This window comes from Chiloscyllium punctatum, chromosome 18, assembly GCF_047496795.1.
Source record: "Chiloscyllium punctatum isolate Juve2018m chromosome 18, sChiPun1.3, whole genome shotgun sequence".
Lineage (NCBI taxonomy): Eukaryota > Metazoa > Chordata > Chondrichthyes > Orectolobiformes > Hemiscylliidae > Chiloscyllium > Chiloscyllium punctatum.
Window position 1 is genome coordinate 82,242,925 of NC_092756.1, and position 26,240 is coordinate 82,269,164.

The 26,240-nt window shown below is 42.9% G+C and overlaps 1 protein-coding gene across 2 annotated transcripts in view; it reads right to left on the bottom strand.

Moving 5' to 3' along the window:
• Positions 1–26,240, bottom strand: part of LOC140488940 (ICOS ligand-like) — a 41,243-nt gene that overhangs the window by 2,009 nt on the left and 12,994 nt on the right. Inside the window, exons 2-6 of one of the 2 annotated variants that reach the window (XM_072588158.1) lie at positions 10,407–10,465; positions 9,110–9,451; positions 6,735–7,028; positions 4,916–5,062; positions 3,018–3,080 (exon numbers count right to left, since the gene is read on the bottom strand). In XM_072588158.1, the coding sequence (XP_072444259.1) occupies positions 3,018–3,080; positions 4,916–5,062; positions 6,735–7,028; positions 9,110–9,451; positions 10,407–10,465 (905 nt within the window). The remainder of the gene's footprint in view (positions 1–3,017; positions 3,081–4,915; positions 5,063–6,734; positions 7,029–9,109; positions 9,452–10,406; positions 10,466–26,240) is intronic. The other variant, XM_072588159.1, reaches the window with a different exon arrangement.

Sequence of the window (26,240 nt, forward strand, 5' to 3'; positions counted from 1 at the left end):
TCTTGCCGCCTCTACTCCTCTGCCCATAACCCTTGTCCTCACTGATCTTCAATAACTGCCCTGCTCTGAATTCACTGATGTTAAATACTCTGCCCACAAATGCCTCTCATGGTCAACCCTACTTTACAGCCTTCTCCAGCTATACCTTCCAGACATGCCATCTGCTTCCTCTACATCGTTCTCTAAATGTTCCATCATCGACAACAGAACTACCAGCATCCTTTATTTGACTCATCCTTAAACTTCTGCGTCACGTTACTCCTCTCCCCATTTTTAAAGATCTTATCAAAACCCATTTGTTTGGAAACTCAGTTTGTGCTGTTCTTCCTTTAACTCTTCTACTTCAATGTGGAGGTGTTTTTCTGTTTATTAAAAACTACTTTGGAAAAGCAACCTATTGCTGAGGTGACTTAAAGATTCAGGTATCAGAAAATAAAACATTTTTTTGTTCTAAAGTTCTTAAAGAAACATGATCTCACACTGCAAAGAGAAATAATTAGATTAGATTAGATTAGATTACTTACAGTGTGGAAACAGGCCCTTTCGGCCCAACAAGTCCACACCGACCCGCTGAAGCGCAACCCACCCCCCTAGATTCCGCCCCTTCACCTAGCACTACGGGCAATTTAGCACGGCCAATTCACCTAACCTGCACATTTTTGGACTGTGGGAGGAAACCGGAGCACCCGGAGGAAACCCACGCAGACACGGGGAGAATGTGCAAACTCCACACAGTCAGTCGTCTGAGGCGGGAATTGAACCCAGGTCTCTGGTGCTGTGAGGCAGCAGTGCTAACCACAGTGCCACCGTGCCGCCCTAAATCCATAAATCCAACCTGGAATTGCATCAGAATGAGCTTTCAGCTTTGTCATAACTTGCCCAATAAATTCCACAGTATTCAAACCACTAGCCAGGCACTCCTGGTTCAAATGTATGGGTCAACATCTTGCACATATTTGAATCAGGTGGATCTGGGATGATTCCAACCCAATTTCAGAATGAAAAGTGGCTCAATAGATTATATATTTAATTTTTTGAAAGTTGTTAGAAATGTTTAGTCATTGAAATATATTCATATGATGTTCTTTGACAACTGAACATAAGTTTATTACACAAAGCAAAGTGAACAAATAAACCAATATATAAAAGACTGAGAAAGATCTTAACATAAATATCAACACAAAGTGTTCAACCTTTCTCCCAACACCATTCATTAGAGACTCAATCCAAGAGAAATAGCATCCCAGCTCAGTTTCTTTAATCTTTACTTTATTGAAGTTTTCCTGTTACCTTTTCTTGAACTTTCAGATTTCTTTCAGAGTCTGAGGGCATGAACCTTTCACAATTTTGATGACCTAAACTGTCTCAATGCAAACAACTTGAAGATTTCTAACTCAAATTGTCTGGTTTTGAAGTTTCACAGACTGGAAATCACCTCTGAAGTTCCCCTAAACTGAACTGAGGAAGGGTCATCGGACTCAAATGTTCACTCTGATTTCTGTTCACAGGTGCTGCCAGACCTGCTGAGCTTTTCCAGCAACTTCTGTTTTTGTTTCCAATTTTAAACCAAGTAGGTTGACTCTGATTGTGAATACACTGTCCAGAGAAATGAAGAAGAAAATGGCTGTCTCTCATTTTATTGAATTGAACCAGGCACAATGTGATCTTATAGAAGTTTATAAAATCATGAGGGGTGTAGATAGGGTTAATGGTAGTTGTCTTTTCCCTAGAATGAGGATTTCAAGACTAAGATGCACATTTTTAAGGTGAGAGGAAAGAGATTTGAAAAAGACGTGAAAGGCAAATTCTTTACACAGAAGATGGTTTGCATGTGGGATGAACCTCCTGAAGACGTGGTGGATGTAGACCCAACTACAACGTTTAAAAGACATTTGGATAAGTACATGTTGAGGAAAGGTTTGGAGAAATATGGACCAGGAGCAGGCAGGTGGGACTAGTTTAGTTTGGGATGATGTTCAGCATGGTCTGGCGTGACTCTATGACTGTAGTGCTTTCTGCCTGCGAACATAGTGCTCTGTGTGATTATAACTGTGGCATTCAGTACAAGCAATCGGGCCATATTACAAGCCTTAAATTGTTCTCGTTAACTACCTTATCACCTGGTCTCATAGATGTTTATCACTCTCAAAGGAGTACTTGTGTCACAGACTGGCAGACTGCAAATCCTTCCACCACTCACATTGTTCTCTAAAGGACAGATTATGAAGTGCCAACTCCTCCCAGACAGTACATACAGAATTTGGGAGATTGGCGGTGTGAGATTGACATGGTATGCATGGAAAGGACATAGTCCAGTTTGTACGGGTTCAAAATATTCATGATGGATCAGTAATATTTTGATCCTGGTGAAGGAGCGGCGCTCCCAAAGCTGGTGCTTCCAATTAAACCTGTTGGACTATAACCTGGTGTTGTGTGATTTTTAACTTTGTACACCCCAGTCCAACACCGGCATCTCCAAATCATTAATATTTTTCGAAATGGTTAAACTGAGTTGACAATAAGCAGGGTGAGAATATTATTGTATTCTTTAATCCAAGCTGCAGGGACCAATTGCATTTGTCTGAGTTGGCTAAAACAGCGAGCTAGAGGTTGACTTGGGTCCTGCCTCCTCAGCCTGACCCTGAGAGTGGAAGGCAATGGCAAGTAATGACAGACAAAACCTGCCAAGGAAACCAACTCAGGTCGAAGTGCAAGCCAATAACGGGCCAGAGGTTTGAGCAGAGTTCACATGGAATCAGAGACACTGAGATGAATTGTCGCACAACTGCTATCGCCCAGGCAGAAATTAAAATAACTCAGGGACCTCATTGTTCGACGTGACTCAACATCATCCATACTGTGTATTTACACATGGCACCATTCCTTTCAAATGACTTTTTCAGGGAGATACTGAGTTCATGTCCCAGCGCAGTGTTCTATAGTGTTTACAAATCAATATTTCTACTTTAGAAGGAAGATAGTCAATATCAGAATCACCTAAAAATGGGATCACTCACCTAATGTAGGATTGACGACATTTAGGGAAGCTAACTCACATTGTCCTGCAGCCACACCAACTCCTGAAAAAAGTACAATTTATTTTATCTTGCAGATGACATTTGAAGGAGATTTCAATTATAGGAAAAGCAATACCTCCCATTCCCCGGTCCCATTAAGCTGGATTTACTTGGAGCATAACTGGATCATGCAAATATCCAAGGCTATGGTTTTTAGAAGGCAGAACAGATGGCTTTAAAGTCTTTCCATTCTTTTTCAATATGTCTCCTTTCTGGATGATCAAGGAGTTCCTGTGAAAATCTGGGGCAAGAGCCTGGTTTCCAACCCCCCACCAGCCAGAAGAAAACTGAAGCCTCAAAGGTCATGAATGCATTTGACCTAATCCCACCAAGACAATACTTGGGCTGTTGGATCAATCTTCCCCAGAAGCAGGTCTTAGCCCTTAATCTTGACAGTTTGAAATTGAAAGGATATTATCACACAATGAAGGAGGACATTCAGTTTATTGAGTCTTGGGCTGGCTGTTTGGCAGAGTTAGCCAATCACCTGATATTTCTCTATGGCCCTGCAAAGTTATTCTTGTCAAGTATTTATCAAATTTGCTTGTGAAAGTTACTATGAATCTGCTTCCAACATTCTTTGAGACAGAACCAGGTCCCAGGAAGCTTACTGTGTGTAAAAGAAATCTTCATGTTTCCTGTAATTGTTTTGTTAATTGTTTTAAATCTGTGTGCACACACTACCAACTCTTCAGTCACTGGAATTAATTTCCTTCTAAGTATCTCCTTAAACCGATGGAATTAAAACAGACAGTGAAGACATGAATACAAAATAGGATATAGGACAAAAGGCTGAGTCTACGTTAACTTTCCATGTGTACAATAGTGTTCTGTAGGGGTCAGTGCTACACTTTTCGATATACATTAACGATCTCGGACATACAGAACCAAGTTTCATATCATCTGAAGTGGATGAAATATTTGATGCAGTACCACACAACAGACTTGTCAGTAAAGCTGGGGCTCATGGAATGAAAGATACAGTTGAAACTTGGCTATGAAATTGGTTGAATGCCAAGAAACAAAGAGTAGTGGTAAACTATTATTTTGCAGATAATCAGGCTGATTATGGCTTCATGCAAGGGAAATGATATTTATCTAATTTACTAATATTCTTTAAGGAAGTAAAAAGGGATACAATGATGTCAGCAAAGTTAAGAGAGATGGGACATAGCTCTACCTTTTGTCCTCAATATTATCATCCAGCTTACACTGACTGCGGATAGGTGTACTACAATTCAACTTTTTCTCTGGCCACAAATGTACCATAAACCAATCCCAGAAAGCAACCTCCACTATACAATTCTCATACCTGCCTCCGGTAATCGCTCAGAATTTAAAAATATTTGTGCTTCTAACAGGTACACAACTGCTGGGCACAACCAATTTGACACAGTTTGCCAAAGGTATTTATAACATGCAGGTTGGAAACCATTCAGTCCCAATCAGTTTGGACAAACTCCGTTCATTAGAGTCAATGCAGAATTGAACTCCGCTTGGCCCACCCTAAGTGCCAGGCGAAAGTCAAGATTAGAGTGGTGCTGGAAAAGCACAGCAGGTCAGGCAGCATCCGAGGAGCAGGAAAATAGACGTTTCGGGCAAAAGCCCTTCATCAGGAATGAGGCAGGGAGCCTCCGGAGTGGAGAGATTAATTGGGGGGGGGTGGTAGGGCGGAGGAAAAGGTAGCTAAGAGTACAATAAGTGAATAGAGGTGGGGGGGGGGGGGGTAAAGGTGATAGGTCGAAGTGGAGGGTGAAGTGGATAGGTGGGAAGGAAGATTGGCAGGTAGGACCCACCTAAGTGCCACTTCAGTAAACTGGAGGAAATAAGTCACTTACTCATCAGTGACGACCTGGGAAAATGTTTCAGCAAAATGTAACCTGCCAGTGAAACCACAAAGGTAAGTGTAACTAAAACCACTGGTGTAATCCATCTGTGATGCGTGTCACTGACACTGATCTCTTCACGGTCTCCTTCAGAAATATCTGCCCAAATACAAAAAAAAATTACTGAAACATTAATGTAAAACAACGTGAAGCAATTCACTTTCTTATCCATTTTTTCCGTGCAATGTTTGGAGATATGAGTCATGCAATGAGTAGCAAAGAAAGGTTTACACTTACAGTTCAAAATTTCTTTGCAATTACACAGTATCCACAACTAAAATGGGCCATAATTTATCATCGAAACAACAGGGAGGCTAAGAGCGCTCACCATTATTTATTACACTATTATTTCAAGCAATTTGGGTGAAGGACACATTTTTGTTGTATTGTTCAGTTGACAATATTTCAGACCATGTGGTTAAGGCGATACACAATTGTCTCACCTGTTCAAACATCCCATGTGCCTTCTAGGGGGCACTGTCTCCACCACCCACTCCCAGCAACTTGTAGTGTCAAGGCCACTGAGAGTTAAATGGACCATGGCAAAAACCATTCACCATCTATCTGAACAGTCGTGATCTCACTAAGTAGCAGTGGAACAGGTTCAAGTGCTAAATGGTCTATTCCTATATCTTTGCACAGTGAATTAGACCTTAAGATCTAGGAACAGGAGCAGACTAACTAGGAACAGGAGCAGACTAACTAGGAACAGGAGCAGACTAACTAGGAACAGGCGTAGAATGTTCAGACTCTCAAGCCTTCTCTACCATTCAATAGGACCACGGCTGATCCAACATTACTCATATCCACTTTCCTGCCTTTTCCCATAATCCTTGATTCCCATACTGATAAAGAATCTATCTCAGCCTTGTCTATATACAAGGACTTTGCCCCCACAGCTCTCTTGAAGACTCACATCCGTCTGAGAGAAGAAGTTCTTCCTCATCTCATTCTTAAAGCGGTGGCCTTTTTACTCTGAGACTATGCCCTATGGTCATAGGCTCTGCCATGAGAGAAAAATCATCTTAACATTTCGTGCTGTCAAGCCTCTGAAGACTCGTATATATTTCAATGAGATCACCTCTCATTCTTTTAGATTTCAGTGAGTAGAGTCCCAATACGTTTAGCCTTTGCTCATAATACAATCCCTCCATTCCAGGGATCATCCTAGTGAACCTTCTCTGAACTGTCTCCAATGAAATTATACCTTTCCTTAAATCTGGCTCTAAAGTCAGGCTACTGGAGTGCAATTAACTAAACCAATAATACCTTCACTTATAATTATGTTGTCAAAATATCTACAAATGCCATGGACAATAGAAAGCAGTTTAGACTGGTTAGAACATAGTGCTACATTGACCTTATACAAACCAGGAAAGTCCCATTGGAGTGCTGGTTTATATTGACTAGGATCTCATCTGGGACCTTCCAATTTAGTTCTACATTAACTGATCTCAGTCAGAAAAGTAGTTGATGAGGTTACCATTGACGTCAATGTTTATGATGGTGGGAGGGATAAAAATCAAACAGGGTTTGAGCCCCTGACCATTAATTTAGCTTCCAATGTGTATTGGGAGGGTGCAGGACTAGGTAGTACTTCTTGAATAATTTTGGAAGTTGCTGCAAACCTCACAGTTCAGGACAGCTGGGTTGCCATCGGGTAGGCAACAGAATCTAAATGTTTCAGGGACTCAGCACACAAAAAGGTGGCAGCCTACGTTTCAATTCTTTCCCTTCCAAGCAGAAGAATGTAATGTTTCATTTTACTTACTCCAATGCAAAGTTGCAGTTTTGTTCTTCTGGAGCTTGGGATTGTATATAGAGCAGGTATATGTCGAGTATGAAGTGGCTTGGATCCAGAGGATGGAGGTAACGTTGTACAGTCCTCCATGAGAACAAATAATGTCATTCTTGACTGTACTGTTTTCAGGAAGGGTGTTGGTGATGTCATCAGTCCAGTATACAAGTGGTTCTGGATAGCCACCCCATGAGGAACAACTTAGCTTCACAAGAGCTTCATGACCCGGCTCAGATTGTGCACTCAACACCGGCTCCATATAGTGAGCTACAATCACCAACCAAAAAGGATAGTAATGCACAGAGGTTAGTTACAGAATTCAAGACTTTAATTGAGACATTACTCTGTCTCTTCCAATGAACAGCATAGAATCCACTCTCATAGCTGAGATGAACACATTGCGCATCCTTATCAGCAGATCTGGAATGAACATCTATGCTTTGTACCTTCATCAGGGAGTACTGGGGGGACATCAGGGAGCACAGATTATAGGTAAGGGGCAGGAGGTTTAGATGGGGTTTCACCCACCGTGTGGTGGGAATCTGGAATTTTACCACTGTAAGAGTGGTAGAGGCAGGAACCCTCCTAACACTTAAAACAGTATTGCAATGTGCAACTGCAATGTCAAGACATACCAGGCTATGAGCCAAGTGCTGGAAAATGGTATTAGAATAGTTAGGTACTTGTTTTTGACAAGGACAGACTTGATGGGCCAAAGGGCTTTTTTTGTTTGTGCTGTAGAGCTCCATGACTCCATCCCAGAGTTCCAAATCCAAGTGACGAGTGTTAACCAGGATTAGCTCTAAGTTTTCTGATTGATCCGTTTATTAATTCAGGACCGAGCGGAGTTTACCACTTGAACCAAGTGGAGCCCAAATGAAGGAATATTTGAGAGCAAAGTGGCCCCTGTTGTAGTGGTCTGGCCCACTTCATTGCCTTGCACTTGAGAGGAGAGGCCTAACTGTTAGAAGTGAGAGAAACGTAATCTGCTGAAACCAGTCGGCCTAAACTGTCGCTGGTGTCAAACAGGCAACAAAGGAGAATGAACGTAACCGAGATCAAGGGGAGAGTGCAATCATCAACATGGCTGCCACAAGTTTGTTTCTCTGAATAAAAATCATTCAGGGGAGGTGGACATCACTGGCAAGATCTATTGTCCATTCCTAATTGCCCTTGAGAAGAAGCTAGTCAGTTCCCTTTCCAGAAAACAGTGATGGTTTGGAGATGCCGGTGTTGGACTGGGATGTACAAAGTTAAAAATCACACAACATCCAATTGTGCTTCCAATTAAACCTGTTGGACTATAACCTGGTGTTGTGTGACTTTTAACAGAAAACAGTAGCCTGCTTGATCACTACAAAGATCAATCAAGATGTTATAAAAGTTGATAAGATAGTGAGGGGTATAGATAGGATTAATGGTAGTTTTATTCCCCCTAGGATGGGGGAGTTCAAGACTTTAAGGTGAGAGGAGAGAGATTTTAAAAAGACACGAAGGTCAAATTTTTTACACAGTGGAGGGTTCACATGTGGAATGAACTTCCTGAGGAAGTGGTGGATGTGGGTACAATTACAACATTTAAAAGACATTTGGGTAAGCACATGACTAGGTAATGTTTGGAGAGAAGAGTTTAGTGTGGGATTATGTTCATCATGGACTGGTTGGACCGAAGCGTCTGTTTCCGTGCAGTATGACTCTATGTTAACCACAGTGATGTGGGTCAGGAGTCATATGTGGCTCAGACTAGGTAAGAATGGAAAATTCCTTCCCTAAAAATGTATTGTGAACCAGATGGAGTTTTAACAGGAATCCAGCAGTTTCATGGTCACCATTAATGAGTCTAGCTATTTAACTTAATTCCAGACTAGTTTGGTCAACCAAATTCAAATTCAGTTAAATGTGATGACATTTGAAAGTAAGTCTTCAGATCATGAGTCCACTATACTGCTATTCACAACATGACAGCTTAACACTGACTGGATAAATTGTAAATTCAGTCACATGCCTCTTTAATGTCATCTGTGGTATTGTTATTGTGGTACTGAGTCATAAGTTCCCAGAATGAAAATTAAAGGAAACAATTGCTGAGTATTAAAGATTTTCATTCCAACTTAGCACATCACGGACAGTAATCCAACCGGGTGTTCTGTGTTGCGCTACCTACACCTGTGCAAAAAAACAGCTGAGCTATTAAGGGAAAGAGATTGATGCAACTATTAAATAGAATATACAGCACATTAAGCACATTTATTAAGGAAGTTCACTCTTACGTAAAACAAAGAAAATCTCAAGAGCCATTTATCCATTCCCCTTTTAAAACACAGGTCAACAAAAAAGAAAAATTTTACCTGCTATTTGCAGACTGACTGAAACAGATAGAACCACATCGTACCCCGTCTTCTGTTTCATCTGAATTACGCAGATGTATTCAGCTTTGTCACTCACTCGGAGATCAGACAGGAGAAGGGAGAAGTTGCCTTGCTTGAATTCTTTTGTAAAAAGTCTGGCTCTATTGCTGTAGTCCTGGGAAACATGTTCCTTCCCTGAGTGAAAGGCATGGACTAACTGGTCAGCCATCTGCCAGTACACGCGGATCTCATCAAGAGCATGATTTTTTATAGTACTGTCCACACAGGGCAGCAGAGCACTTTCCCCAACAATTCCTGAGACTGTGAGGGTTGACAAGGAAACTGGGGAATAAAAATAAGGAATACATGAAAATGCTGTTGTCCCGATGATAAAAACTGGAAAAGTAATAAATAATGAGGTGAACATTACAGGCTGATAAGCAGGAGGTATTAGAAGCGATTTAAATGAAAAGTGACCAAGACCAGATAGAATGAAGAGGATCCTTTGGGAACAAAGGAGAAATGAAGAGCACTGTTTATAATCTTCCAATCCTTCTTTAATATGGCTGCATCTGTAGGTCGGCATGGGAGTTCAGTGGTTAGCACTGCAGCCTCACAGTGCCAGAGACCTGGGTTTGATTCCACCCTTGGGTGACTGTCTGTGTGGCGTTTGCACATTCTCCCTCTGTCTGCATGGGTTTCCTCCCCATAATCCAAAGATAAGCAGGTTAGGGTGGATTGGCCATGCTAAATTTTCTATAGTGTCCAGGGATGGGTAGGCTAGGTAGATTAGCCATGGTAAATGCAGGGTTAGAGAGTAGGGGTTTGGGTGGGGTGCCCTTAGAAGGGTTGATGTAGACTTGATAGATCAAATGGCCTCATTCCACACTGTAGGGATTCGATGATCCTGTGGTGATGCTGAAGAATTGTAAGCGATCAAAAACAAAATTATTCGGAGTTAGGAGGAGAAGCAAACCCTTCAAGCCTGCTCTGTCATTCAATACCATCACAGCTGATCATCCAACTCAGTACCTTGTTCCTGCCTACACCCTTTGATCCCTTTAGCCCTGGGAAAAGAAATGGGTTCAGATTAAAACCGCGCCCAGGCACATTTCCTACCATCTATTAATTGATGCGGACTTTGGAGAGACTGTTTACTGCAGCTTGTACAAGGATAGTGCACATTTCGGAAGATCGATAAAGATAGAAGTGAATTACGCCCATAGAACATCAGTGATATGGAGGCAACATGAAAGGATATGTGAGTTGTTGCTAAGAAATGAACATTTAAATTTACCTGCTCCCCAACACAAAAGCAATCCACACTCAAACAGCCCAGGCACCAGTCTGGCTCCCCTAAGACAAAGTAAAAAGAATTGTTATTTCAAAGATTTTGAAATATTAATGACAATGGATTTGTGTCAAAAATGAATCATTTTTCTTGACAATTTGATGCACTGGTTTTGTCACCCTTTTTTTGCAGTTTGCTGTTGTAACTTCACTGCAAATGCGACATCAACTGAACACGAATCCTCTTGCAATGAAGGCTAATATGTAACATAGCCAAGAAATGCCTTGTTTAAAAAATGCTCCTAAATCCTTTCGTTGACGTCTTTAAAAAGAAACTGGTATCCACAACCCGAACTGCACAAATATTATTAAGTGCAAAGCCATCATAATATGATGCTACGTGGTACATTTGCAACTGAGAAGGGCATAGGGTGTTGGCGATGGCTCAGTTAGTAGCACATTTGCCTCTGATGAGAAGAAAATGGATTCAAGTGGAGGCGATGCAATTACATTTAAAAGGCATCTGGATGGGTATATGAATAGGAAGGGTTATATTGGCCTATTGCTGGCAAATGGGACTATTCTGATTGGGATGTCTCGTTTGCACAGACGAGTTGGACTGAAATGTCTGTTTTTATTATGACTCTATGACTTTATAACTCTACAGCTCCATTTACACAGATAAACCAGGATTTGCATCAATCAAGTAAGTTGCAGGAGACATAGCAGGAGAAAGCTCAAGGAAATTCAAGTATTTGGTTTAAAAATTAACAAGGAACAAAAGTCACAGCTCAGCTTAACTTGATTTGTGACTGCAACAATTAACTGGTTTGTTTTGAGCTGCAGCCAAACACAAAATTCCTGAGTAATATCTTTTAGGATATGTTCAAACACATTCTTGATTGGCGGTCAAGTCCTAGTAATTTCTTTTGTCTTACTTATGAATTGCCTTTATCTGTTGTTTCTTTGCGGTCTTTTATTGTGAGAGGCATAGACCAGGTAGCTTGAATAGGTGGTGAGAAAAGGAAAGTAACTATTGCTTTGCAAAATAACTCCACAGAGACTGGTATCCCATCACCAAGTCACCCTTTACTTACACTGATCTGGCTTCCTCAGAGCCAGCTCCGACAGTGAACAGAACCTCTGACACGCCTGTTTATATCTGTCAGCCAGGACTCCCTGAGTGGACTAGTTGAACAGTCCCAATCAGGGAACTCATATTCTAGGAGGTCCATCTGGCTGACCTTGTTATAATCACTAGACTTTGGAATTTTACTCATAACACAATTCAATACAGAAGTCAAAAATGTATTTTGAACATTAGGGGTACAGCAAAGTTTGACAACTACCATAGACCATATATACTTGTGTGAAGTCGATATTTTTAGTTCAACAGTCTTGAGATTGATTTTTACACGGATACACGGTGAAATTGAGATTACAGCCAAATTAGCCGTCAGGCGATTGAATGGTGAAGCAGACTCAAAGGGCTGAATGGCCTACTCCTCCCTTAAGTCCTATAGTTCCATGTGATGTTTGATTTGAGCTGCAAGGGAAATCCAAAAGAAACTGTCATGAACTGTGGAAAAGATGATCTCAAATAATTATCAATAAGTAATTTTATACATAGAGTCATAGAGATGCACAGCATGAAAACAGACCCTTCGGTCCAATTCATCCATCTCGCCCAGATATCTCAATCTAATCTAGTCCAATTTATCCCTCTAAACCCTTCCTATTCATACACCCATCCAGATGCCTTTTAAATGTTGTAATTGTACCAGCCTCCACCACTTCCTCTGGCAGCTCATTCCATACATGCACCACCCTCTGAGTGAAGAAAATTGCCCCTTTGGTCCCTTTTAAATCTTTCCCCTCTCACCCTAAACCTATGCCCTCTGATTCTGGACTCCCCCACCCCAGGGAAAAGACTTTGTCTATTTACCCTATCCATGCCCTTCACGATTTTATAACCCTCCAAAAGGTCAATCCTGAGCTTCTGACGCTCCAGGGAAAACAGCCCCAGCCTGTTCAGCCTCTCCCTGTAGCTCAAACCCTCCAACCCTGACAACATCTTGTAAATCTTTTCTTAATCCTTTCATGTTTCACAACATCCTTCTGCTAAGAAGAAGATCAGAATTGCACGCAATATTGCAAAAGTGGCCTAACCAATGACTTGTACAGCCGAAACATGAACCTCCCAACTCCTGTACTTAATACTCTGACCAATAAGGAAAGCATACCAATTGCCTTCTTCACTATCCTATCTACCTACAACTCTACTTTCAAGGAATTATGAACCTGCACTCCAAGGTCTCTTTGTTCAGCCATACTCTCCAGGCATTTATCATTAAGTGTATAAGTCCTGCCCTGATTTGCCTTTCCAAAATGCAGCACCTCACATTTATCTAAATTAAACTCCATCTGTCACTCTTCAGCCCATTGGTCCATCTGATCAAGATCCCGTTGTACTCTCAGGTAACCTTCTTCGCCGTCCACTACACCTCCAATTTTGGTGTCAACTTACTAACTACACCTCCTATGCTCACATCCAAATCATTTACATGAGTCACAAAAAGCACCGATCCTTATGGTACTCCACTGGTCACAGGGCTCCAGTCTGAAAAACAACCCTCCATCACCACCCTCTGTCTTCTACCTTTGAGCCAATTCTGTATCCAAATGGCTAGGTCTCCCTGTATTCCATGAGATTTAACCTTGCTAACCAGTCTCCCGTGGGGAACCTTGTCAAATGCCTTACGGAAATCCATTTTCTGGATTAGCGGTGTTGGAAGAGCACAGCAGTTCAGGCAGCATCCAAGTAGCTTCAAAATCGACGTTTCGGGCAAAAGCCCTTCATCAGGAATCCATACAGATCACGTCTACCATTCTGCCGTCATCAATCCTCTTCATTATTTCTTCATAAAACTCAATCAAATTTGAGAGACATGATTTCCCACGCACAAAGTCATGCTGACTATCCCTAATCAGTCCTTGCCTTCCCAAATACATGTAAGTCCTATCCCTCAGGATTCCCTCCAACAACTTGCCCACCACCGAGTTCAGGCTCACTGATCTATAGTTCCCTGGCTTTTCCTTGCCTTCTTTCTTAAACAGTGGCACCACGTTTGCCAACCTGCAGTCTTCTGACACCTCACCTGTGACTATCGATGATACAAATATCTCAGTAAGAGGCCCAGCAATCACTGCCCTAGCTTCCCACAGAGTTCTAGGGTATATCTGATTAGGTCCTGGGGATTTATCCATTTTTATGCATTTCAAGACATCCAGTATTTCCTCCTCTGTAATATTTCCCTACATTCTATATCTTCCATGTCCTTCTCCACAGTAAACACTGATGCAAAATCCTTGTTTTGTATCTTCCCATCTCCTGCGGTTCTACACGTAGGCTGTCTTGCTGATCTTTGAGGGGCCCTATTCTCTCCCTAGTTACCCTTTTGTCCATATTGTATTAATAAAAACCCTTTGGATTCTCTGTAATCAAAGCTATCTCATGTCCCCTTTTTGTCCTCATGATTTCCTTCTTCAGGGAACTCCTATTGCCTTTATACTGTTCTAAGGATTCACTCGATCTATCTTGTCTATACCTGACATATGCTTCCTTCTTTTTCTTAACCAAGACCTCAACCTCTCTCATCATCCAGCATTCTCTGCACCTACCAGCCTTTCCTTTCACCCTGACAGGAATATATTGTCTCTGGACTCTCGTTATCTCATTTCTGAAGGCTTCCCATTTTCCAGCCATCCTTTTACCTGCGAACATCTGCTCCCAGTCAGCTTTTGAAAGTTCTTGCCTAATACCGTCAAAATTAGCCTTCCTCCAATTTAGAACTTCAACTTTTAGATCTGGTCTAACTTTTTCCATCACTATGTTAAAACTAATAGAATTACAGTCACTGGATCCAAAGTGTTCCTGCACTGACACCTCTGTCACTTGCCCTGCCTTATTTCCCAAGAGTAGGTCAGGTTTCGCATCTTCTTTAGTAGGTACATTCATATACTGAATCAGACAATTTGAATAAATCATAACAAAATAAAAAGAGATATGTCCATAATAAATATATATGCCTTGAAGGCTCCTTGTTGAATTAATCATGACTAATAAATAAGTTAATTGCCTGTGTTAGATCAAAGGAGATGGCTTATAAGATTCTTAGAATCCCTACAGTGTGGAAGCAGGCCATTCAGCCCATACCATCCCTCTGGAGAACATTCCAGCCATACCCAGCCCTCCATTTCCCATGGCTGATCCACCCAGCCTGTGCATTATGGGTAACTTAACACAGTCAGTCCACCTAACCTACACATCTTTGGACTGTGGAGGAGACCAGGGCACCTGACAGAAATGGGGAGAACGTGCAAACTCCACACAGAGAGCCACTGAATCTGGAATCAAACCCAGATCCCTGGCATTGTGAGGCAGCAGTGCTCACCACTGAGCCACCATGCTGTCCTGAGCATGGGGAGAAATTTAAAATCCAACAAAGGATATTCAAGAGACGGATAAAGGAAGGAGAAAGACAATATAAATATAAGCTAGCGAGTAACATAAAGCCGGACTGTAAAATATTCTAAAGGTATGTGGAAATGAAAAATTAACAAAGACAAAGACATTATCGGAAGAGGCAGGAGAATTTATGATGGAAAATAGGGAAATGGCAGAGAAATGAATTGCAAAGAATTACACTGACAACCAACTTGGGATTGTCAATATGACTGACAGTGTGGTACACTTGCAAGTAGTGGGAGCAAAATATTAAAAAAACAGGGGCCTGTTCTTCATGGACAGTTGAAACATATATGCTTACCACACCTGTTACAACTCAACAAAATGGGTGACAACCATTCACTGATTCATTTCTCAGGATGCCCTGACCTAACAGAGCCAACATTAGATCCCCTACAGTAAGGAAACAGGCCATTTGGCCCAACAAGTCCACACCGACCCTTCAAAGAGCAACCCATCCAGACCTATTCCCCTATATTTACCCCTGTCTAATGCACCTAACACTATGGGCAACTTAGCATGACCAATTCACCTGACGTGCACATCTTTGGATTGTGGGAGGAAACCCACACAGACAGTCACCCGAGGCAGGAATTGAACCCAGGTCCCTTGTGCTATGCTAACCACTGAGCCACCATGCCGCCCTCACTTAGTTTAAAATGTAAACAAAGCCTAGCTGGTAACCATTGAGCAGCATTATTGAGTGCATTCTCCATGGCAACAGCTCTACCAATCACAGGCAATTTGCCTGTCCATCAGCATCCTCCTCTCATTCACTGAAAATACTGGCTTACCCCTTGGATTTGTATTCTTGCAAAATGTCCTGATGAATGCAAGATGAAAAGACTCAACAAAATGTGACTTTTTGCAGAAATACTAAACAATTATTTTGCATCTACTTTCCTCGAGGAAGATATAGAAAATTTCCCATTATACAAGGAAACTAGGGCCTTGTGAAAATGAGGAACTGAAAGAAATTAGTATTAATAAAGAGGTAGTATTTAAAAGATTAATTGGGTTAAAGGTTGGTAAATACCCTGGACCGTACAAACTGCATCCCTGTGTATTGGAAGATGTAGCTACAGAGATAATGGATGCATTGGTGACAATCTTTCAGAATTCTCTTGACTCTGCAAAAAGGGATGCAGGCTGGAAAGGAGCAACTTTAACCCCATTATTTAAGAAGAGAAGAACAGATAAGTGGAAAATTACAGACTTATTATTTGACATCTGTCATAGGGAGATGTTAGAGTCTATTGGCAAATCTATTATAAAGTATGTGATAACTGGCTAATTAGAAAATAATGTGATTGGGCAGAGTAAGGATGGATTTATGAAAGAATTCGACAAACTTACTAGAGTTGTTTGAAGATGTTACTTGTAGCATAATTAAGGGAGAAACAGTGGACATGCTGTGTTTGGATTTTCAGAAGAATCTTGATATGTCCCTGTAGTGATTTGAACCATGTGGACCTTACTTACTATGACTTCCTTGACTGGGTTTGTTAACCTGGGCCAATTGGGAAGCCCTGGCTGACCAACATAAACAGAGGACTAAGGGCCCTCTTGTGATTCAGATGTAGTGACCCTACCCCCTGAACCAAAAGACCCAAGTTCAAGTCCCACCTGCTCCAAAGCTGTGTAAATAAAATCTCTGAACAGGTTGATTAGGAAAATAGGTTACAAAAAAACATAAACAGAGGATTCAGAATCTCCTCAATTCAGGGACTGACTCTGAGCTGGCTGGCCACAGCCAGTGTATTGTACACATGTAAATAAAGGGTGATTTGATAATGGGATATCTGCCTCTGTGCAGTTATTTCCGCACCAAACAAGAGGTTAGTAAACAAAATTGAACTACATGGGATTGGGAGTAGTATACCACTCTGGATTGAGAATTGTTAATAGACAGAAAAGGGGCAGAGGAATAAACAGGCTATTCTCAAGATGGTAGGTTGTTACCAGTGGGGTACCAAAAGAATCAGTGCTTTGAACACATCTGCTCACAACTCCTATCAATGATTTGCATATTGGAATCAACTGGCATATTTCCAAATTTGCTGCGAACACGAAACCGGCATGGTTTTCTTAAGCCAAAAACATCATGGTTGACCTATACATGAAGCCTTCCTTGGCAAAAGTATAGGTTATCCAAAAGGTATGGTGCAGAAAAGCTCTAGAAATACTGAAGTGGAAATGTGGGCTGTGAGGAGAGAGAAAGGACGCATCAAGGGATTTAGACAGGCTGAGTGAATGGGCAAGATCATGCCAGGTGGAATATAGAGTAAGTAATTGTGAACTGATCCACTTTGGTAGAAATATAAACAGAAATGCAGAATCTCTTTCTTAAATGATGAGAGGTTGGGAATTGTTGATGATCAAATGGACCTGGGCACTTTCCATAATGAGTCACAAAAAGATTGCAGACAGATAAAGCAAGACATTTGATTAGTAAATTGAATGTTGGCTTCAATTAAAAAGGGAAATAGGTACAGGAACAAGGATATCTTGCTACAATTGTATAGAGTCATGATGAGACTGCACCTACAGTTTATCTAAGGAGGAGTATATGTGTCATTGAGAAAGTTTAATAATGACAGGGTATGACAGGGTAGATGTGAATAGGATGCTTCTCCTGGCTGGTGAGTCATAAACCATGAGTATCACATTTAAAACTAGAATGAGTAGGGATTTCTTCTCTCAGCTGATTGTGAATATTTAGAATTCATACGCCATAGGGCTGTGGAAGCTCAGGCACTGAGCAGGTTCAAGACAGAAATCAATAGAAAGTGGAAAATGGCATAGAGGTAGGTTATCAACCATAATCTGTTTATTGACAGAGCAGGCTTGATGGACTGAATGGCCCAATCTTATTTCTTACATTTTCAGTATTTATTTACCAGTGTTCACTTTATTCTTGTGAAATTGAATCATTAATAAGTGCAAATTATACTTTAGAACAATACAGCACAGTACAGGCTCCTTGGAAATGCGATCGGTGGAAGGAGGTTAAGGTGAGGGTGATAGGCCGGAGTGGGGATGGGGGCGGAGAGGTCAGGAAGAAGATTGCAGGTTAGGAAGGTGGTGCTGAGTTCGAGGGTTCGCATTCCCAACGCCCCGCCCCCAAGTCCCTCCTCCCTACCTTTTATCTTAGCCTGCTTGGCACACTCTCCTCATTCCTGAAGAAGGGCTCATGCCCGAAACGTCAATTCTCCTGCTCCTTGGATGCTGCCTGACCTGCTGCGCTTTTCCAGCAACACATTTTCAGCTCAATTCCACCAGAGGCAAGGAACTGGTGTATTGATGGAAGTGGTAGCGGCAAGTACAATTACAGCACTTAAAAGACATTTGAACTGGTACATGGATAGGAAAGGTTTAGAGGGATATGGGACAAAAACAGGTAAATGGACCTCTTTCTGTTTAGGAAATCTGGCTGGCATGAATGAATTGGGCCCAAGGGTCTGTTTTCATACTGTATGATGCTAAGTAGCGAATAGACTTTCAAAAGCAAACAGCAGGCACTACAAACAAGTGTGGAGCTGAACAAACTCAAAGTGTACAGAGCCACAGTCCACACCACCCTTCAGTATGGGCCTGAGCCATGGGTCCTATGGTGATACAGGTAATATGTTCGCTTTCTAGAGCCCAGCCTCCAGAATTAACTCTGCAGCATCCTCAAGATCTCCTGGCAAGATCTAATCATAAATATTTGAGTCGTGGAAATAGCCAACATCATCAAGGACATACCAGCCAACTGTGATGGGCAGATTATGTTGCCTAGATGGATAATAGCTGCCTGCCCAAGATCATAGTGTACAGAGGGCTGACCATTGGTTAGTCTAACAGAGGGGGCCCACACAGACCTTTTAAGTATTCCCTGAAGAAGTCCCTTTTTGCTTGGAACACTCACCATTGCCAATGGGAAGCATAGGCCCTGGATCCAGATACCTGGAGATAGAGTCATAGAGTCATACAGCATGGAAACAGACCCTTCAGTGCAATCAGTCCATGTCAATCATGTTCCCAACTAAGCTAGTCCCACCTGTCTGTGTTCGGTCCATAGCCCTCCAAAACGTTCCCATTCATGTACTTATCCAACTGTCTTTTAAACATTGTAACCATCCCTGCATCTACCACATCCTCTGGCAGAGCTTTTCATGCATGACCGACATTCTGTGTAAAAAAAGTTGTCCCTCACGTCTTTTTAACATCTTTCTCCTCTCATCTTAAAGATATGCCCCCAGTCTTGAAATCTCCTACCCTAGAGGAAAGGTAACTGCCATTATCTACACCCCTCATGATTTTATAAACTTCAATAGGTCACCCCTTCAATCCCTTATGCTCCTATGAAAAAAGGCCCAGCCTTTCCAGTTTATTATTATATATCAAACCCTCCATTCCTGGCCACATCCTGGTAAGTCTTTGCTAAGCCATCTCCAGTTTAATAATGCCATTCTTATAATGGGACTGCACAAATCAGGAGTGTTTCAGTCTCCTCTGAGACTGAGCGAGCATACAGCACGAAGGAGGAAGGGTGGACAAGGGCAGATCCAATCACCTTCACGTGACCCACTGTTTAGGTACAGCAAGGGATTACGAAAATATGGATTGCTGATGTTTCTTGCAAGGATATTGGATTATACTGGTTAGGGACACTTTACTACATCTGTACAAGGTCTTGGTGAGACCACATGCAAACAGCACTGTGTGCAGCTTTGAACATATTATTTAAGAAAGGATACAATATAAAGCAGTTCACCAAAGGTTTGCTCAACTCATCCATGCACAGAAGGATGTATTTTATAGTGTTTATAGTATTTTATCCTGGTCTTTCTTTAGAAGGAAGAGAGGTAATCTAATTGAAACAGACAGAATCCTGAGGGGATTTGACAGGACGGATGTCTCCTCTTGTGAGGGAATGAGAGCTAGAGAACACCATTGCAAAAAAAAAATCTCCTGCCTAAGATGGCGATTGCATTGTGTTTCTCTCAGAGGATGGTTACTGTATGGAACTCACTCCCTCAGAAAGCAATGGAGGTTGGAACATTGAACTTATTCAACTCTGAATCAATTCAACTTTTGATAGGCAAGGGAGTTAAGGGTATGGGGTCGGCAAGCAAAGGTGAAGCTGATACTGTGACCAGATCAGCTGTGATTGTATCGATTGGCAGAGCAGTTTTGAAGGACCGAATGGCCTACTCGGCTAATAACTGTCATGTTCCCAAGGAACAGTAGGCTTGTGACAGCAGGCAGCACATCAAGCAGGCCTGTGCCTGTTATCATTGGCAGCAATCTTAATTCTTTTATCCTACACTTGTCTGTGCCAACAATAATGCCAAGAAACAGTCTGACATTTACAAGGCATTATACCCCGGGATATAACATCCGTGTGGCAGAATTGATATGCCATAGACAGAAATCTTCAACAGTGAGAAAAAATAGTTTGTAGAAGTGCGCAGCAGTTAAGTGAGCATCGTAAATTTAAAAGCTGAATAAACATCATTTTGATTTGTTACCCAAAGGGTGGTGGATGCTTTGGCATTGAACATGTTTAAGGCTGGGGTAGATAGACTTTCTCAGGGCTTCAAAAAGTATGGAGAGCGGGCAGGAAAGTTGAGTTGAAACCCAAGGTCAGCCTCAATCAGCCAGAACGTAGCAGGCTCAATGGGCTGAATGATCTAAACTTGCTTCTATTTCTTGTGCTCTTTTATAGTGCTCCTCCCCAATACATAGTCCTAAGACCATTTTTGTTTTTGATACACATTAATGACTTAGTCATAGAGTCACAGAGATGTACAGCACAGAAACAGACCCTTCAGTCCAACTCGTCCATGCCAACTAGATATCCTAAATTAATCTAGTCCCATTTGCCAGCACTTGGCCATATCCCTCTAAACCTTTCTATTCATATACCCATCCAGATGCCTCTTAAATACTGTAACTGTACCAGCCTCTACCACTTCCTCTGGCAGCTCATTCCTCTGTGTGAGAAAGTTGGAGATACAAAGTGCAGTTCTGCAGTTTGCAGATGACACAAAATTTGAAAGGTTCAGAAACTGTTTAGAATCCAAAAATTGGCTTCAAGACGATACAGGGAAGCTGATGGAATGGGTGAAATAACACTGCCAATGAAATTCAAGACAGAAGGCGTTTCATTTTATGAGAAGAATACAGGAAGGCGATTTAAGCTGAAAGGTACAGTCTCAAAACGGGGTGACAATTGGATATCTGTGCACATGTCAGGCAGGAAGGTAGCAGGATAGGTTTACACAGCAATTAATGAGGCATGTGGGATTAGGAGCTTTATGAATAGAGGCAGTGATTATAAATGGGAGGAAGTTAGAAACCACTTGTTCGGCTTGTGTGCTAAGTCAAATTCGAGGGAATACAGGTTAAGAAGGATCTGAAAGCTTTGGAGTGTACACAGGAAATTTACCCAGAGATGAAAGGTTACAGTTATGTGGATAGACAGGAGAAAGTAAGAAAGTCTTCTGTATTCAAAGAGATTTGATTTACATGTTACTTGTAGTCGAGATAAATAGGTCATTTTCAGATCGGCAAATTTTAAGTAATGGATTGACACATGGATTAGTGCCAGGATTTCAACTATTGTATTTACAATCTACATTCATAATTTAAATGGAAGTTTTGGTGCTGGGTCCACTTTTGTTTGTCATGTATATACATGCTTGTGGAAGCTGTTTTTGCTGGACTGCCTGTTTGCAGCCACTTTTAGTGAGTCATGGTGTTGTTCTCACTTGGCTTGGCCCCTTGCCTTCGGTGGCCCTGACCGGTTAGGACATTCTATAACAGCCACATAACTTCTGCTTTTCCCACATAACTCATGAACTGTTTCTCTGTCGACACCTGCTAAGCAAAAGCACAACTCAGGCAAACATTGTCAGTGTGCGAACATAGTGTGCATTGACTCAAGGTCTGAGAACAAAAGCTCGTTAATGTACAGTTCTATGCAAGGCAAGACCTTGGACTGGTGTATAGCCATGTAGGCCCTCTAGTAACTAGCTTGTGGTTCAACTCAGCATCTGTTGTACTATATAAATCCGCAGTGATCTGGAGTGCTTTGGAGTAGCACTGGACCATGCTTAGGAAAGGTGTGCTCCCCATGATAACATGCAACAAAGTTTGTCATAATCAAGGTTTGAGTATAGGGACTTTCTTCAACAATCTGGTGTAGTCAACAGGATCCTTTAATTATGGAATTCTGAGCGTACCTGCAGTAGTTTTTAAAACAAGCTGCCTGTGTAATCCAAACCTTAGTCGACAGGCATATCCCAAGTTAGGGAGAGATGCTGTGACAAGGCGTGACTGGAAAGATCAGTGTTGTAGGACAGAAATCATTTTAAGGTGACCTTGAGGGATTGACAATGGCGCCAGCGCTGGTTTGTCAGTCTTTGTATGTTTGTCGTTCATTTCTCCACAGATCGTAGATCCGTGCTTCGGAACTGAGGAAGCGACAATGGGGTCAACAACTGGTGGGCCGGCCTCGGGGACAAGTTAAACCATGTCTTGCTGAGAAGGACAGCCCACGCCCATTTCTCTCCTCAATAAAGATGCAGCAGTGCCACAATAAATACATTTGATGCAAAAATAAGGTAGGAGTCCCCCTGGTGCCACCAGGGTCACCAGCCAATATTGGTTGGAAGGAGACAGGGGACAGTAGATATGTTATTGCTTTCACATCCAACTTATATGGGTGGTCCCACTGGAACTGGCCTTATGGAGGTTCCTTTAAATTGGAAAATATTGATTATTAGAGGACAAACATTAAGGGTGGGGTACGGCGATCCCTCTTAGAATACTGATTACATGCTCCGATGTTGAGATAAATTTAAAGAAGTTGCGAAAAGCCAACAGCCCCCTAAAAATAAAGACCCCTGTCAGCTGCTCAACTACCTTTCGTCCTCTGGGTCCCCAACCTCTGCCCCAATATCTCATACCCCTCAGTTTCCTAAAGTTCCCATCTGCACCCTAGACCCAGACCCTCTTACGGACGGAATTGTTGCTTTTGTTGCTACTCATCCTCCGGCCCACCTCCAAGGCCGAGAGGATCTCGTTGAGAATTCTTTCCTTCAACAACAACAAGGGGCCGAAGTGGGTGCCGCCGGGGGGGGGGGGCGGGGGGACAAGGTCAGGAAGAATCCGACTCCACCGTGTTCTCCAAACATGCCAAATGCCCGACGACGAAGCCCACCATTCAGTTACTGCAGGTAATGATCAGCAACACGCCCCTCGAGAAGCCTTGAACCCTTACTGAGGTCCACGGCATGCTCCAAGACACCTCTGATCCACTCAAACGCCCGACACCATTTTATAATTGGCTAGTACAAATCTGCAATATTTATAATTGCCTGCCACAGGACGTCCAGACTTTAAAACATCTGGTGTATGGGACCCATTGGGAAGTCATAAAAAAGCTCCCTTGAATTTCCCCAGGCACCATAGACTGATGCAGATGTACAAGCAAATTGGCTTGTGGATACCATTAAGCCTGCCATTATGACAGCAGCATGTCAACAGGCAGACTTTGGAGTAAAAACAATGACTGCAGATGCTGAAAACCAAATACTGGATTAGTGGTGCTGGAAGAGCACAGCGGTTCAGGCAGCATCCAACGAGCAGCGAAATCGACGTTTCGGGCAAAAGCCGCTTTTGCCTGAAACGTCGATTTCGCTGCTCGTTGGATGTTGCCTGAACTGCTGTGCTCTTCCAGCACCACTAATCCAGACTTTGGAGAAGTCATGCGCTGTCTGCAAAAGTAGTCACTTTAAGGAAGTTTGGGAATCATCTGCGGGCATACCTCTCTCAGACAATGATTGTTCAGCGGTCCAGACTTCTGTCAATTGCACGGAGCCCCATCGCGCCCAGACCTTCAAATCCCATAACCTCAAATGGCAGGAGATGAACTGGGATCCCCTCCTCACTGCCCTTACCAATATGGATCGACAGGGTCTTTTCGATTACAAGAAGGAAAAGGAGGCTTACTCCCCCCCAACCTCCCACCCCCGATTAACACAGGCATGGAATCAGGGACAAAGCCAGGGAAAGGGACAGCAACATAGGGATAAAAGCAGAGTCAGATGCAGAGGATGTGGGAAAACAGGCCACTGGGTGCCAGAATGCCAGTCCAGCCACCCCTCAACAGCAGCACCACCAACTTCCCCCGCAACGACAGCCTCGACAGGCCATGTTTACTCTTCACAATCCTTTTCCCCACACCCCTAATGTCTCGAGCTGCTGCATAAGGAAGATTTTGCATGTCATCTCAATACGATCCTCCCATTACCTGTCAGAAAACCCCATGATGGACTTTGAGATGATGGGTCATATTGTCTCGGTTTTGGTGGGCTCTGGAGCTACCCAGCACCTCCTTCAGCGGCCCTTCCTCTCAGCTCTGACACAGTTTCCAACGTGGGTGTCTCTGGACTGCCCATGGTTGATTGTCTTTCTACCCCCCCCCCCCACATTCCTATTGTCATTTGTTCATCAGCGGTCCCCAACACTGTTATAATCTCCCTTTCCTGACTGGTGGCCCTTCTCAGCCACTAGACTGTCTGCAAACTGAATGCCTCCATTCATTGCTCTCCACAGGGCCTCACCTTGGAGCTCCTTGATTCCAATTACCCACTTTTATAGGCCGCCATGACCGCTGACATTCAGCTCAATGCTGAACAAAGACCACTTTTCCGATATAATCCCTCCTCATTTCCTCATGGTTTCAATCATTGTTAAAGCCCCGTGGCACCCAAAGGATTTGGGGCCCATGGTGCACGGACTCCGCAGTCTGCTGAAAGAATTGAAACCCTTGCACCCTGCAGACACCGACCACATGCGGATTTCCTGTTTCGGAGAGGAGGAGTTTTGTATACATTGTTTTCCCTCATTTGAAGATATGACATTTACCTTGCAGACCCCGCAACTCTGCCCCCCCTATGACAGCCCCTTATTGCTCAATAATGTGCCCCCATCATTATGGGCACGACACTCCAATGACTCCGCCTCATACGGTCACTGTGAAACATGGGGGCATCAGACCATCTATCAGACAGTACAATTTGTCACCAGCTGCCAATGAAGGTAGAAAACCAGTTATTGGTTCCCTTCTGGTGCCTACCATTAGCCCCTGCAACACTCCTATCCTCCCTATTCCTAATACAGGAAAACCAGGATGGTGGAGATTTGTGCAGGAGTTGAGGGCAGTCAATGCCATTGTTTAGATTTAGATTACTTACAGTGTGGAAACAGGTCCTTCGGCCCAACAAGTCCACACCGACCCTCCGAAGAGCAACCCACCCATACCCCTACATTTACCCCTTCATCTAACACTATGGGCAATTTAGCATGGCCAATTCACCTAACCTGCACATTTTTGGAGCACCTGGAGGAAACCCACGCAGACACAGGGACAATGTGCAAACTCCGCACACCGAGGCGGGAATTGAACCCGGGTCTCTGGCGCTGTGAGGCAGCAGTGCTAACCACTGTGCCATCATGCTCCCCAGTGGTGCCAGACACCAATGCCATCCTTGCTAGCCTCCCTCTAATAGTTTTTCTGCCATTGACCTCGGTTCGGCCTTTCTCTCCATTAAACTATCACTGGACAGCCAGTACCTTTTTGCTTTTACTTAGGGCAGCCGCCAGTATACACGGACACAGCTTCCCCAAGCATACATGGAGAGCCCCACTGTATATGCGTCTGCGGTACACTGGACCCTGAAGGACCTCCACGTGCCATGTAAAAGCTCCTTGGTTCAGTACGCTAATGATTTATCAGTGGCCCCTCTTGATGCCTTCGTGTGTGATACTGTTGCATTGCGACACCATCCAGCTCAGGACGGATATGAGGTCTCTGTTGAAAAAATGCAACTCTGCCAAAACACAGCACAATACTTGGGCTACAAACGTGTGCACGGTCTCAGAACACTGTCTCAAGATCACATTGCAGCCATCATTAACCCTTCTCCTCCTCTTACACAAACTGAGCTGTTGTCCTTTTTGGGCATGGTGAATTACTGCAGACACTGGATACCGGACTATTGAGTTATTGATGCGCCTCTCTGCCAGGCATCCTCGCCAAACCTCACTGAACCGAACACCTGAAATGGCCCAAGCCTTTAAGGAACTTAAACGGTGCTTAACCTCAGCACCTCCTCTGGACACCCCCGATTACACGCTGCCTTTTCAGCTGTATGTTAAAGAAAAGGAGGGATATGCGTCCGGCTTTCTAATACAACTGCGTGGGGATCTCCGACGCCCTGTTGCCTATTAACCTGTACAGATACCACCTGTTGTGAG